This window comes from Myotis yumanensis, unplaced genomic scaffold (genome assembly GCF_028538775.1).
Source record: "Myotis yumanensis isolate MYYU_CA2020_CCGP unplaced genomic scaffold, mMyoYum1.0.hap1 SCAF_1, whole genome shotgun sequence".
Lineage (NCBI taxonomy): Eukaryota > Metazoa > Chordata > Mammalia > Chiroptera > Vespertilionidae > Myotis > Myotis yumanensis.
This window is the reverse complement of record NW_027223752.1, coordinates 163,366,193-163,382,288: the sequence shown is the minus strand read 5'-3', so window position 1 is coordinate 163,382,288 and position 16,096 is coordinate 163,366,193. Positions and strand designations below refer to the sequence as shown.

Genomic DNA, 16,096 nt, shown 5'->3' with positions numbered 1-16,096 from the left:
AATGTCCATCAACGAATGGATGGATAAAGAAAATGTAATATATATATATAATACAGCCATAAAAACAAGGAAATCTTTCCATTTGCAACAACATGGGTGGACCTCAAGGACATTATGCTAAGTGAAATAAGTCAGACAGAGAAAGACAAATACTATATGATTTCACTTACATGTGGAATCTAAAAAATAAACAAGCAACAAAACAGAAACAAATTCATAGACACAGAACAAATTGGTGATTGTCAGATGGAAGGGGTGTTGGGGGACTGGGTGAAAAGATGAAGGAATTAAGAAGTACAAATTGCCAATTATAAAAATAGTCATGGGGATATAAAATACAGCATAGGGAATACAGTCAATAATATTGTAAAGATTCTGTATGGTGTCAGATGGGTATTAAACTTATGGGGGGAGATATCACCTCATAAGTTATATAAATGTCTAACCACTATGCTGTACACCTAAAGTAATATAATATTGCATGTCTACTGTAATTGGAAGGTCTGACCCCATAAATGCAAAAAACAAAAACAAACAAAAACCTTTTTCTTTTTTTTTTTTTTCTTTTTTTTTTAATTAAAAATTATTTTTTTATAATTAAAGAGACAATTCTGAGATGCATAAACAAGCATTCTGAATAAAAACCTTTTTCTTTATCCCCTTTCTCTATAACCTCCTTATCCACTTAGGAGCAAACTGTGAAGAACTTGGCACTTTCTTTTTATTTCTAAAAAAATGGAATCTATTGAAGTGATATTGGTTAATACAATTATATAGGTTTCCAGTGTGTAATTCTATAATACATCATCTGCATATTGTACTGTGTGCTCACCACCTCACATCAAGTCTCCTTCCATCACCATTTATCCTCCATTTATTTTACCCTCTCCCACCTCCCCCCACTCTCTGGTAATCACCATACCGTTTTCTGTGACTGTGAGGTGTTATTTTTTTTTTAAATTTTATTCCCTTTACCTTTTTCACCCAGCCGCCCAATGACCTTCCCCTCTGATTGCTGTCAGTCTGTTCACTGTATCTCTGAGTCTGTTTCTATTTTGTTTGTTAGTTTATTTTGTTCATTAGATTCCACGTAATACTCTCCAGGTTCATCTGTGCAGTCACAAAAGGTAAGATTTCCTTCCTTCTTTCTTTCTTTCTTTTTTTTACTTTATTTTTATTGTTGACACTATTACAGGTGTCCCTATTTCCCTCTCTTTTGCCTACCTCCACCCAGCCACTGCCACCCCCTTCCCTCTGACCATCACCACACTATTGTATGTGTCTATGGATTATACATGTATGCTCTTTGGCTAATCCCTTCACCTGCTTTCACCAGTCATGCCCTTCCCCTTCCTCTCTGACAGCTGTCAGTCTGTTCCATGTATCCATGCCTCTGTTTCTATTTAGTTCATCAGTTTATTTAGTTAATTAGGTTCTACATATAAATAAGATCATATGGTATTTGTCTTTTTATGACTGGTTTATTTCACTTAGATAATAACCTCCAAGATTTCTTTCTTTTTTATGGCTGAGTAGTATTCCATTGTGAAAATGTACCACAGCTTTTTATCCTCTCATCTACTGATGGGCACTTGGGCTGTTTGCAGATTTTGGCTATTTGTAAATAACACTGCAATGAACATAGGGGCACATATAGTCTTTTGAATTAGTGTTTTGGGTTTCTTCAGATATATTCCCAGAAGTGGAATCACTGGGTCATAAGGCAGTTCCATTTTTAATTTTTTGAGATAACTCCATACTGCTTCTCACAGTGGCTGCACCAACTTGCATTCCTACCAAAAGTGCACGAGGGTTCCTTTTCTCCACATCCTCACCAACACCTGTTGTTTGTTGACTTATTGATAGCCATTCTGACAGGTGTGAGGTGATATCTCATTGTGGTTTTAATTTGCATTTCTCTGATGATTAGTGACATTGAACATCTTTTCATATGTCTATTGGACATCTGTATGTCCTCTTTGGAGAAGTGTCTATTTAGGTCCTTTGCCCATATTTTAATTTGACTGTTTGTTTTTTTGTTGAGTTGTACAAGTTATTTATATAATTTGGATATTAACCCCTTTTAAGATATCTCATTAATTGCCGGAAGCTGGTCCTGGACCGGCTTCCGGCAATTAATGAATATGTTCTCCCATTCAGTGGGTTGTCTTTTCATTTTGCTGATGGCTTATTTTGCTGTGCAAAAATTTTTAGTTTGATGTAGTCCTGTTTATTTTTTCTTTTGTTTCCCTTGTCTGAGAAAATATATAAAAAATATTGCTACAAGAAATGTCTGAGATTTTACTGCCTATGTTTTCTTCCAGGATTTTTATGGTTTTGAGTATAACATTTAAATCTTTAATCCATTTTGAATTTATTCTTGTGTATGGTGTAAGAAGTTGGTCTAATTTCACTTTTTTTGCATGTATCTTTCCAATTTTCCCAAAACTATTTGTTGAATAGACTACCTTTACCCTATTGTATGTTCTTGCCTCCTCTGTCAAATATTAGTTGACCATAAAGGCTTGGGTTTATTTCTGGGCTCTCTATTCTGTTCCATTAACCTATATGTCTATTTTTATACTGCTAACATGCTGTTTTGACTACTATGGCCATATAGTGTAGTTTGATATTAGGTAGTGTGATTCCTTTACCTTTGTTTTTCTTTCTCAAGATCACTGTTGCTATTCGGGGTCTTTGGTGGTTCCATACAAATTTTTGAAACAGTTTTTCTGGTTTTTTGATGGTATCTTGATGGGAATTGCATTGAATCTGTGGATTGCTTCGGGAAATATGGACATTTTATTTATTTATTTATTTATTTTTTAAAAAATATATTTTTTATTGATTTTTCACAGAGAGGAAGGGAGAGAGATAGAGAGTCAGAAACATCGATGATAGAGAAACATCGATCAGCTGCCTCCCGCACATCTCCCACTGGGGATATGCCCGCAACCAAGGCACACGCCCTTGACCGGAATCGAACCCGGGACCCCCCAGTCCGCAGGCCGACGCTCCATCCACTGAGCCAAACCGGCCTCGGCATGGACATTTTAATAATGCTAGTTCTTCCTCTCTATGGACAATGTATATGCTTCAACTTATTTGTATCTTCTTCAATTCCTTTCTTCAGTGTCATATAATTTTCCAAACACAGGTCTTTTACCTCCTTGATTAGATTTATTCCTAGGTATTTTATTCTTTTTGAAGCAATTATGAATAGGATTTTTTTTTTTTAGTTTCCCTTTGTGATAGTTCATTTTTGGTGTATAAAAATACAACTGACTTCTGGATATTTATGTTGTATCCTACTACTTTACTGAATTCATTTATCAGTTCTAGTAGATTTTCTTTTTTATAAAATCTTTAGGGTTATTTATATCCAATATCAGGTCATCTGCAAATAATGATAGTTTTACTTCTTCCTTTCCAATTTGGATGCCTTTTTTCTTTTCTTGTCTGATCACTGTGACTAGGACTTCCAGTACTACCTATACTAATAATAGAGGAATATGCAAATTGTCTGAGATGCCTTCACAGTAACAGTAACGACCTAACAGCAGGTTGTGTGGGGCGACCAGGCCGGCAGGGGGGTTAGTGAGGGACGACCAAATGACTGAACAGTAGGCTACATGAGGCGACCAGGCTGACAGGGGGGGCAGTTGGGGGTGATCAGGATGGGTGTGGGGGCAATTGGGGTGACCAGGCCAGCAGGGGGACAGTTGGGGGTGACCAAGCTGGCAGGGGGGCATTTGGGGGTGACCAGGCTGGCACAGGGGGCAGTAAGGGGCAACCAGGCTGGCAGGGGGGCAGTTGGGGGCAGTAAGGGGTGACCAAGCTGGCAGGGGGGAGAGTTGGGGATGACCAGGCCAGCAGAGGGGGGCAGTTGGGGTGACCAGGCTGGTAGGGGGGTAGTTGGGGGTGATGTGGTTGGCAGGGGGGCAGTAAGGGGTGACCAGGCTGGTAGAGGGGGGCAGTTGGGGGCAACCAGGCTGGCAGGGGTGGCAGCAAGGGGCGACCAGTTAGGGGAGATCAGGCCAGCAGGCAGAGGCAGTTAGGGGAGATCAGGCAGGAAGGCAGGTGAGCAGTTAGGAGCCAGCAGTCCCGGATTATGAGAGGGATATCCGACTGCTGGTTTAGGTCCGATCCCCAGAATTGGGCCTAAACCGGCAGTCGGACATCCCCCAAGAGGTCCCGGATTGGAAAGGGTGCAGGCTGGGCTGAGGCCCCCCCCGCCCACCTGCACAAATTTAGTGCACCGGGCCTCTAGTGTTGAATAAGAGTGGTGAAAACAGACATCCCTATCTTGTTCCTGATTTCATTTGAACTCCAGAGTGTTTGGGGAACATCACCTATTTTCCCTTTGAGCTTCCCTTTTGTAAAATAATATTTCTATTTAAGGAACATTCATTCATTCATGCAACACACATTGTTAGAGCCTCTGTGTCTGTAGTGTGTGTGCATGTGTGTGTGTGTGAATGCATGTGCAAGGACAGGCAGGAGAGCTTGAGTAGTTAAACCTGAACTTCTAGTCAGGACCCATGGGGACAGACTGCATAGGGCATTAGCACTGCTTCATAACTTACAGGGAAGTTTTGTTTAATTTTTCTTCATTTTTGTTCTATTTTGAGTTACATTATTATTGACTAGAGGCTCAGTGTATGAATTCATGCACCAGTGGGGTCCCTCAGCCTGGCTTGCAGGATCAGGTTGAAACTGGCTCTCCGACATCCCCTGAGGGGTCCTGGATTGCAAGAGGGTGCAGGCCAGGCTGAGGGACCCCACTGGTGCACGATCAGTGCCGGGGAGGGATGTGGGAGGTTGGCCAGCAGGGGAGGGACTGCAGGAGGGCTCCAGGACATGTCCAGCCCATCTCGCTCAGTCCCAATTGGCCAGACCCCAGCAGCAAGCTAACCTACTGGTCAGAGTGTCTGCCCCCTGGTGGTCTGTGCACATCATAGTGAAGCAGTTGGGCAGCCTTAGCATATTATTAGCATATTATGCTTTGATTGGTTGAACCAACAACCGAACTCTTAGCATATTAGGCTTTTATTATATAGGATACCTTTCTTTAGCTTTTTATGTCATAAGAAAAAAAATAATCACTGCTTTTGGATTTTTGAAAAAGATTTTGTAAAGGTTGCAGCAGAGTCTGTCTTGATTTTGTTTCCTCAATGGGGATTGTTTTTGTAGATTGTGCTGGATGAAAAAAGTCAAAGTTGATGTTTATCTCGGCTCCAAGTTCTCTCCTTGGTGATACTTGTTTCTGTTTTACCGGCAGGGGCCAATGTGAATGCAGCAAAGCTTCACGAGACAGCCCTTCATCACGCGGCCAAGGTGAAGAACGTGGACCTCATTGAGATGCTGATTGAGTTTGGAGGCAACATCTATGCACGGGACAACCGGGGAAAGAAGCCCTCTGACTACACGTGGAGTAGCAGTGCCCCTGCCAAGTGCTTTGAGCACTATGAAAGTGAGGCCAGGCTCTCCTTGGTGTTTGAATGATGCAATGCATAGTAGAATAGCACATGACACTTATGCACCAAGCTCTGCTCTGACAATATATTAGGTCCTTTATGAGTAAATAAATAATCTCAGACTAAGTCCATATGAGGCTGAGAATGTAGATCCAACCCTCACTGTTCAGGAAACGATCTGGCTAAGGACAAGATGTCTTCTTTGTAAATAAATTTTTTAATGAGTTTACATAGAATTAGAGTCATAAGAGGCTTCAAACACCTATCAGTTGAAAAAAAATGATTTATTCAAATTTTTGCCAGCCCTTCCTAACTCAAATCCATTATGAACTTAGAGGCACATTCCATCCCTGTCTGTCAGCTAACCATTTCCTGGAAGATAATGTTTCTTTTACAAATAATTTGGGGGACAAAGTAACACAGGAAAATGAATTTCATCAGTAATTTTTTTTTAATTTTTCCTTTCAAAGACTATTGTATTTTAAAATTTTTCATAAATTGAGAAAACTCTCTCTGGTTAATTTATATTTTTGTCAAACACAGATCATTCTAAAAGGCAGGTCCTCAAGGCCAGGCTCTGTTTTGCAAATGTCCCTATGATTCATCTGCCAGGGACCTCCAGGTATCTTCCATTGTTGGCCCTAGCTTGCTCGCACTGTGAGCCCCAGCTCCAGGCTTGTCTGTGGTCCTGAGGTCCTGACCCTCTGCACTAGGATATGCATTGTGTACTCTGCTGGAGCTGGGATGTGCATCAGTTCTCCTGAGATCTGTTTGTGCCCTATAGCCCTCAGTGGCCTGGTACAGCAGGAGCTGGCAGCCTAGACCAGTGGTTCTCAACCTTCTGACCCTTTAAATACATTTCCTCATGTTGTGACCCCAACCATAAAATTATTTTCATTGCTACTTCATAACTGTAATTTTGCTACTGTTATGAATCGTAATGTAAATATCTGATATGCAGGATGGTCTTAGGCGACCCCTGTGAAAGGGTCATTCGACCACCAAAGGGGTCGCGACCCACAGGTTGAGAACCACTGGCCTAGACTATAAGTCTCTTATTTGTCTGGAAGTTTGACAAACAAGGCTACTAGCAGTAGATTGGTGCATTGCTGACAAATCCCTGTGCTAGGGTTATAACATTATGGGGCAAAAATCACACACACACACATGCACACAAAGCAAAAACCTTCACCCGCCCTCCCCCCCCCGCTTCAAATGAAATCCCTCTGGACATCACTGGAATTCCATTTCCTGCTCTTGTGTCCTTGGGCCCTGGCTGTCCTTCCTGGTAGCTTTCAAGAGAATGCTTGTACGGCATGTCCTATTTTTAGGGAAGGGAGGTGTTTCCAGTTCTTGATATTTTTTAAAAATATATTTCTATTGATTTCAGAGAGGAAGGGAGAGGGAGAGAGAGATAGAAACATCAATGATGAGAGAGAATCATTGATCAGCCTCTTGCACACCTCCTACTGAGCATGTACCCTGACCAGGAATCGAACCATGACCTGGTTCATGGGTTGACGTTCAACCACTGAGTCACACTGGCTAGGCCAGTTCTTGATATTTTTTAGGTTGAAGGATGTTAATCTATGTTCAACTATGTTAAGCTAACCTCATGCTCTTCATGTTCCCTTTTTACAGAGACACCGCTAACCCTGTCGCAGCTCTGCAGGGTGAGCTTGAGGAAGGCCACCGGTGTCCGAGGGCTGGAGAAAATCGCCAAGCTGAACATCCCTTCCCGGCTCATCAATTACCTTTCCTACAACTGAGCTGCAGGCACGGGAGGCAGGAGCAGGCTGGTGGCACCCTGGCTGCTGGCCTTGCCGAGCTCAGTGTTGTTTGTCTGAAGCCCTCAGTTCCTATAGATAGAACAACGTTCCCCGAATCCCCATTGACTGTTGAGCTTCATCTTCTCCATGGACTCCTGGAGAATACTTCCAAGGCATTGGGAAGGCCCTGCCATAGCTTCTGCTGGGGCCGTGGCCCTGTGCTGGCTCTTCTGGAACTTGGCTCTAACTCTGGCATTCCCAGCGTCCAGCTGTCCTCTTTTCACTGACCTTCTTTAGAAGGACACTCAGGAAAGACTGTTCTGGGAGCACATGGGAAGGCCAAGCAGGGCTGGGGCCCAGGCTACTGCTGTTGATTTCCACAGGTCTGGGAGGTCCAGGGGTGCGGTGCCATCTCTAATTCATTCAACACTACGCAGCCCGGGGGGCCTCAAAGGGACAGCCTGAGCCACAGGGGGTGGGCCTGTGGGAGATGAGGTCCTGACCACGTGGCCTGGGATGGATGCATTAGTGACATCATGCCACTTGGATGCTTTTTTTCTGGAGCCAAGGGTGGGCACTTTCCAAGGCCCACCTCCACCCAGGTGTACCCATTACTCAGGGACTTTGTACGGGTTTTATGGGAGAAGCTCAGGGTCTTCATTCCCCACAACCAGCACAGTGTTTCACAGGAAATTTTTCTTCAGTTTTAGGTCTCAACTTAAAACATTTATGTGAGGGATAAATAAATTTTCAGAAGATATGTAGGTATGTACGTAGGTAATGTGAAGGGGTGTTAGCACATTACCATGAGCAGTCATTTCCAATGTGAAAGATTGTTAGAAAATGCTTTGGAGATTATTTTTAATCATTTTATGGTTGCCAAATGAAGTCTTCCCTAAATTTTGTTAATTCCTTGAAGTTCTGAGATTGGTAGAAGAGGTTGCCAGCACCCAGTGGGTATTATCAACCATTGATTGGTGCATTCTGTAGATATCTGTGGAACATCTATTATGCTTATGGCATTTTCTCGGTGCTTTGACCTGGATAGGAATCAGACTCATTATTATAAGCTGGGGAAAATAGAGTTTTGCAATCTGTTCCTATAGTAATAGAAACAAGTAGTTCTACATCATAAGTCATATGGTGAACTAGTAAGAATATTCAGATTGCAGTTGTCTGCCTAAGATTCTGTATTGTAATAAAAGCAAACAGAAAACCAGGGAATGAAACTAGGTAATTTTGCATAATTAAGTTCAGGTATATTTGGTTTCTGGGGAAACAGAGAAGGTGCCACTTGTGAACACCCCAGAAATGTGGACGTTACCACATTCTTCCAGAGAGTGTAGAATAGAGTGAGCCTGAACTGTTGTCCAAGGTAATGCCAAGTGTGCTACACAACCAGGAGTGTCTGCACAGGGTTATTTGGGTGGGGCCCCAGATTTGATGGTAAGTTTCATGCTGGTTGTACAGTTATTTCCCATCTCACTGTTCCAGCCATGGTTACATCATTCTATGCTGAGAGTAAGAGCCAGTCCGATTTGGTTACAGGCTTAAATACAAGTTCTGGGTAAATCATTGTTTCTGTAGGTACTAATAACAATGGGGGAAAAAAAGCATTGGGTTCTGCCCTTTAATCTTTGTAACAGAAACTTGCCTCTAGCAATAAGCTGGTAACATTTCCATAAGTGGGTGCACAGAGTACAGAATCGCAGCCCCACGCTCGCTGCTCAATAAAAGGTGTTTAATAGAGTCCATCCTTGTGGTCATACGCTCTTTTCTTGTTGGGAGCAGAAACACTGGATGAGCTTCATCCTGTGTGGGTCCAGAGGGGCTGCTGTCATCTTCCCCATACTTTGGAAGATCAAGTTATACGTCTGTGCCTGTCTGATTCCCATCTTCCTGTCTCTCTCTTTGTCTCCTACTGCTGATCTCAGTGCCACCATCATGTGGGAAATACTGCCCAAAGGATCAGCTGATGAAAATTTTAGGCCTCCTCCCAGTCTGTACCCCACCCCCACCCCCAGCTTTACTGAGCTGTAATGGACAAATAACCTGCCTGCACCCTTAAGTAGAGGTGTGACTCTGGACAAGTTTTTCCACTCCTCTGCACCTGAAACTTCCCAGCTGCAGAAGAGGAATAGAAGGTCAGACTTTGATCATTAAAAGGATGTTGATGATCAACCACTAAATATTACAGATGAGAAATGAGGCCCTGCTAGCCTCATGGGTTTTTTGAGGCTGAAACTGGGTTATTAAAAGATGCTCTGAAAAGTATAAAGTGCTCCCTAAATCCAAAAGTTATATGGTTATGACTGGACTATGGTTTTGTTGGTGTTTATAGACCTTACAACTGTGTGAACAACTCCCTTCTGACTTTGGGATAGTGCCACATACTTTAGGAAGAATATGTTCAAAAGACCTTTCAGTTTACATTTTAAAATTCAATGTGCAGATTTCAAGAAGACATTTGCAACACAGATAAATGATTGGTAACCAAAATATATAAAGATCTCTTATAAATCATTAAGAAAAAGATTAACAACCCAATAGGAAAAAACAAAACAAAACAAAACAAAACCAAAAAACAGCAAAGACTATGAAGAGGAAATTTACAAAAGAAGAAGCCTCAAATGTTCCCTGACAGGACATTTGGTAACAAATGGCAAAAATGATACCATTACATACCATCAGCTTGACAAATATTAATAGGTCTGACAGTTGCTTTTTTCCCAAATTTAAAATCATTTTTATTTTTCAATTTTAGTTGATATACATTATTATATTAGTTTCAGGTATACACCCAGTGATGTAGAGATTATATAACTTACTAAATAATCATCCCATAAATAGTTATTAGAATATTATTGACTATACTAGAGGCCCGGGGCACAAAAATTTGTGCACTCGGCAGGGGGTGGGGGGGAAGGGGAGGTCCCTCAGCCCGGCCTGTGCCCTCTTGCAGTCTGGGACCCCTCAGGGGATGACCACCTGCTGGCTTAGTAACGCTCCCTGGGGGATTGGGCCTAAGATGGCAATCAGACATCCCTCTGGCAGCCCGGCAGCCCTCGGGGCGGGGGGCGGGGGTGTCCACTTGCCAGTGGGGAGCAGGCCTAAACTGCAGTCAGATATCCTTAGCGCTGCTGAGGAGGCAGGAGAGGCTTCCACCACTACCGCTATACTGGCAGCCATCAGCCTGGCTTGTGGCTGAGCAGAGCTCCTCCCATGTGAGAGCACCATGACCACCAGAGGGCAGCTTCTGCATTGAGTGTCTGCCCCCTGGTGGTCAGTGTGTGTCATAGTGACCAGTCATTCCCAGTCTTTCTGCTGTTAGGGTCAGTTTGCATATTACCCTTTTACTATATAGGATAGAGGCCTGGTGCACGGGTGGGGGCCGGGCTGGTTTGCCCTGAAGGGTGTCCTGGATCAGGGTGGGGGTCCCACTTGGGTGCCTGGCCAGCCTGGATGAGGGGATGATGGCTGTTTGCAGCTGGTCACATCTCCTTCAGAGTGGGGGTCCCCACTGGGGTGCCTGGTCAGTCTGGGTGAGGGGCTGAGGGCCGTTTTCAGGCTGGCGGGTGACTGAAGCTCCCAACCTCTCCTTTTTTTCTTTTTCTTTTTTTATTCTGGGATTTATTTACCTTTTATGGCTGTCACTGGAACTGAGAGCCGACTTTAGCTCTGAGGCTCAGCTCCAGCTCTGAGGCCTTGGCTGCTGAAAGCAGGTATCTGGGTTTGTTTAGCTTCTATAATTGCAACATTGTTTCTTAGAGTGCAGCTCAGAGGCTGGCAGCGGCAGGCGGGGAACCTTGGCTTCCTCCATCACTGGAGCAAGCAAGCCTCCTGTTTGCTTCAGCTGCCTGGCTGCCGGCCGCCATCTTGGTTGGCAGTTAATTTGCATATCGCCCTGATTAGCCAATGGGAAGCATGTTGGAGGTACGGTTAATTACCATGTTTGTCTAGTATTAGATAGGATTCCCTATGCTGTACTACGTCCCCATGACTATTTTGTAACAACCAATTTGTACTTGCCAACCCCTTCACATTTTCCACCCATTTTTCCTAACCTCCCTCCCATCAAAATACAATCTGTATCTATGAGTCTGTTTCTGTTCTGCTTGTTTGTTTATTTTGTTTTTTAGATTCAATTGTTGATAGATATGTATTTATTGCCATTTTATTGTTCATACTTTTTCCCTTCTTCTTAAAGAAGTCCCTTTAACATTTCATATAATACTGATTTGGTGGTGATGAACTCCTTTAGCTTTTTCTTGTCTGGGAAGGTCCTTTTTAAAAATATGTTTTTATTGCTTTTAGAGAGAGGGAAGGAGAGGGGGGAGAGAGAAACATAGATCTGTTTTTCCCCACGCCTCCTACTGGAGATTGAGCCCACATGTGGGCATGTGTCCCAATTGGGAATCGAACCAGAGACCCTTTGTTGCATGGGATGGTGCTCAACCAATTGAACCACATTGGCCAGGGCTTGGAAGGTCTTTACCTGTCCTTAGATTCTAAATGATAGCTTTGCTGGGTAGAGTAATCATGGTTTTAGGTCCTTGCTTTTCATCACTTTGATTATTTCTTGCCAATACCTTCTGACCTGCAAAGTTTCTGTTGAGAAATCAACTGACAGTCTATGGGAGCTCCCTCATAGGTAACTAACTGCTTTTCTCTTGCTGCTTTTAAGATTCTTTCTTTGTCTTTTACCTTTTGCATTTTAATTATGATGTGCCTTCCTGTGGATCTCTTAGGGTTTATCCTGTTTGGTACTCTCTGCACTTCCTGGACTTGTATGTTTATTTCCTTCACCAAGGTAGGGAAGATTTGGATCATTATTTTTTTCAAATAGGTTTTCAATTTCTTTTTTTTTTTTTTTAAACTTTTTATTTTATTTTATTTTTTTAATATATTTTATTGATTTTTAACAGAGAGGAAGGGAGAGGGATAGAGAGTTAGAAACATCGATGAGAGAGAAACATCGATCAGCTGCCTCCTGCACACCCCCTACTGGGGATGTGCCCGCAACCAAGGTACATGCCCTTGACCGGAATCGAACCTGGGACCCTTGAGTCCGCAGGCTGACGCTCTATCCACTGAGCCAAACTGGTTAGGGCGGTTTTCAATTTCTTGATCTCAGTTTCCTCCTTCCAGCACTCCCATGATGAGAATGTTGGTATGCTTGAAGTTGTTTCAGAGGCTCCTTCCACTATACTCATTAATTTGGAATCTCTCTCTCTCTCTCTCTTTTGAAGTTCTAATTGGGTGTTTTTTGCTTCCTTAAATTCAAAATTGCTGATTTGATTTTTGGCTTCACCTACTCTACCGTTGATTCCCTGTAAATTATTCTTCATTTTAGTTAGTGTATCCTTCATTTCTGACTGGTCTTCTTTGATGCTGTTGAGGTTCTCACTAAGTTCATTGAGCATCTTTACAATCAGTCTTTTGAACTCTGCATCTAGTAGATTGCTTGTCTTCATTTTGTTTAGTTCTTTTTCTGGAATTGTATTATATTATTTCATATGGGATGTGTTTCTTTGTCTCCTCATTTTGGTGGCCTCCCTGTGTTTGTTTCTACATATTAAGTAGTGCTGCTACACCTCCCAGGCTTGGTAGAGTGGCCTAATGTAGTAGATGCCCTGTAGGGTCCAGTGGCACAGCCTCCCTGATCACTCAAGCGGGGCTATGTATACCCTTCTCTTGTAGTTTAGCCTTGATTGCTGTTGGCATGTCAATAGGAGGGATTCATCCCAAGGTTAATCAGCTGCAAGGACTGGTTATGACCACTGCCCACTGACCTTTGATCACTATGGAGGATCAACTGTACAGAACACAGAACAGGACTTTCTTCAGCGTGGCTCTGGTGCCCACAGAGTCCACTCCTTGAGTTTGTCACTTGTGGAGGTGGTTGGGTGGTGATGCTTTGATGTGGTCTGAAGCAATCCACCAGGTGCGCTGGTTCTGGGGCCTCCAAGGAGGTACAGGCCAGGTCAACCACTGCCTGTGTTCTTCCTGGGACCACTGCACATGAGCTACAAAGCAATCTGCAGATGGCTGCTTCTTGTGCTAGGCTTGCAGGTTCCCAAGTGAGGCCAAGCTGCAAACTAAGGCCAGCTGGGGCTACTTAGTGAGAGGTATGGGGCATGCTGAAGCCAGATACTACTTGTTTGAGAGATTTTAGGAAAATCTGAAGCATGAGCCAACATAGGCCATTCTTATGGAAAAGCCACTGGAAACAGGTCAGGTGGGCCTGAAAGTTGGGTGGGGCAGGGCCTCAGGGAATTAACAGAGTGAGGTGAACAATGTGAGTCAGGTTGATGGAGACTCAGATATGGCACCTTTCTGCCAGTTCTGTGAGGGGAGAGCTCCACAATGGCCTCTGCCAGCACTTCTGTCTAGGAGAAAGCTCTTGCCCTGATGTCAATAATTCATTTTCTCCCTGAATGTCTCTGGTTCCTTTCAAGCTTCTTGCCCAGCACTGGAACTCAGGGGGAGTGAGTCCTAGTAAGTCCATGCATGGACCATTTAAGAGGAACTGCCTGGGACTTCCTCAGTGCTCCATTTCCCTGTCTCAATCCACGCTGGTTTTTACAGCCTTATGTTATGGACACTTCTCTTCCTGGCACTGGAACTCTGAGATGGGGGGCCTGGGGTGGGGCTGAGACCCCTTGCTCCTCAGAGTGTACCTCTGCAGCTGAAATATCTCTCCTGATTTTTATCTGCCGTGTGTTTGTGGGACTAGCTCCTTCCTAGTCCCTGCCTCTTTTACCAGCCTCAGTGTGGCTTTTTCTTTAATTTCCTACTTGTAGGACTTCCATTCAGCCAGATTTTAGGTGGTTCCAAAAGATGGTTGTTCTGTAGTTTAGTTGTAATTTTTATGTGGTTGTGGGAGGGGGTGAATAACTTATTTACCTATGCAGCCATCTCGACTGGAAGAGGTCTGACAGTCTCTTAATGTTGATGGATCACACGGGCAAATGGGAACTCAGCTTGCTAGTGGGGTATAAATTGATTCATGCATTTTGGAGAGCTATTAGATGATATCTAGTGTAAGAAATAAGGCGAGTCCCCCAATTCAGGGGTCCTGGTAGAACACAAAACATACTTGGGAGCCAGGCAGCAAGGCAAATATCTTCTATGTAGAAGGGTGTGCACACATGGTCTGGAAGCACACGCACACCGAGCAGGCGGTCTGCTCAGCTTTATAATCCCTGATGCACGTGACCTGTCCCTCACGCTTGATGGGAGCTCAGGCGCACAGTCTTGCTCGATTGGCTAACTCAAAAGGAGGGGTTGGCCTTTGCTGTTTCAAGATGGTGGCCCCAAGGGGAACTGCAAGTCATGCGGCCAACATGGCGGCTGCCAAGTCATGCAGCCCAAAACGGTGGCTGTCTAAACTGTTCTTTGACAGAAAAGATGATTTGTTTATTCTCACATCTAGTACCATTAAAAGTGCATAGCACATGTGCCTAGTACTTCTACTTTTGTAAACATACCTTAAAGAAACTCTCAGACATATCATAAGAAGAATGTGTAGATATTTAGTGCAGCAATTTGTAATAGTAAAAGACCCCATCAGTAGAAGAGAAGCTGTGGAAGCTATTTGTATAATGCCTATGTGCTACAAAAGTTAAGATGAATCACAGTTATGTGTTTTAATGCTAATAGATCTAAAAATTATAAGAGCAGATGAAAAAAGTTGTCAACCTATTTATACACAACACAAATCTATTTGTATAAATTAAAAGACAATACAGTGTAGGTATCTGAGGATACCTATGCTTGTAGTAAATGTATAAAATCATGGAACCCACACGCCAACATCCTGCTATGCTTACCTCTGGGTGAGGAAGGGATCTGTGACTTGGGAATAGAAACAAAGGAGACTTCATCTCCCTGTGATATTTCATTTCTTAGAAAAAGATAGGAAGCAAATATGAAGGATGCTGCTATTTGTTCCTGGTAGGTGGTGAATAGATGCATGCATGCCATTCTCCTTTTTCTTTTCTTTTTTTTTTTTTTTAATATACTGCTTTCCTTTTAATTCATGTTTCCTTCTTAGTTGCCGCTTTGGTAACAAATAGGTCCCCACCTCTCAAGAATATTGCATCTGAACAGGCTGAGCCAGAGCCAGTGTGAACACAGGCCCTAGACCAGGGCTTTTGGAATAACAAGAACAGCAAAACTAGCTTTTTCTTCCATTAGAAAGGGACTGTGAGTCGGAAGGTCCAAAGTTCTACTTTCTAAAAAGAAAACCTGGAGCTCAATATAAAAAAGAAAACCAAAATCTATCAGAAACGAAGCATAGTACCTCATATACTCAAGGTCAAGATGGTTTTTGAGAAATAAGTATCTGAGTATCTGGCCTCTTCTATTAGGAATAGCCCCATTCCAGCATTTTTAAAGGAAGATGTTTTTGTTTCTATTTCATTTCCCAAACAGGTATAAAATCTACTAAAAGGGAGATAATCAATCAGAATAAATCAGCTCACTCATGAGAGACACTCCTAGATAACGATTTTTGGTTGCTGAGAGTATTCAACACATTATTTCAGAGTGGCAAATTTAGAAATAATCTGAAAAGAGAATTTGAAAGTGGCAGCCACAGTCACTGATAGAGTTATGTGAGACACACAGACATATAACTCCTCTTTTCTTTTTAATCAGTGTATATGGCAAGGGGCCCAAACCCCTGATCATCAAAATAAGTTATTTCGTATATTACAGTGCAAGAACAATAGAGGGAAAGACTTTCTTGTGGAGTGACTGAAAGGCATTTGCAAAAGATTGATATCACTCTGAGATGGAAGGCCTGGAGCCAGTGCTGCAGCATGGCCCTCATTAGCTTGACCCCTC

At 43.0% G+C, this 16,096-nt stretch overlaps 1 protein-coding gene across 1 annotated transcript in view; it reads left to right on the top strand.

The window, feature by feature from the left end:
• Positions 1 to 9,000, top strand: part of ASB13 (ankyrin repeat and SOCS box containing 13) — a 40,018-nt gene extending 31,018 nt beyond the window's left edge. Inside the window, exons 5-6 of the mRNA XM_070391380.1 lie at positions 5,282 to 5,473; positions 7,119 to 9,000. Coding sequence (XP_070247481.1) covers positions 5,282 to 5,473; positions 7,119 to 7,246 — 320 coding nt within the window. The 3' untranslated portion in view covers positions 7,247 to 9,000. The remainder of the gene's footprint in view (positions 1 to 5,281; positions 5,474 to 7,118) is intronic.
• The last annotated feature ends 7,096 nt before the right edge of the window (positions 9,001 to 16,096 follow it).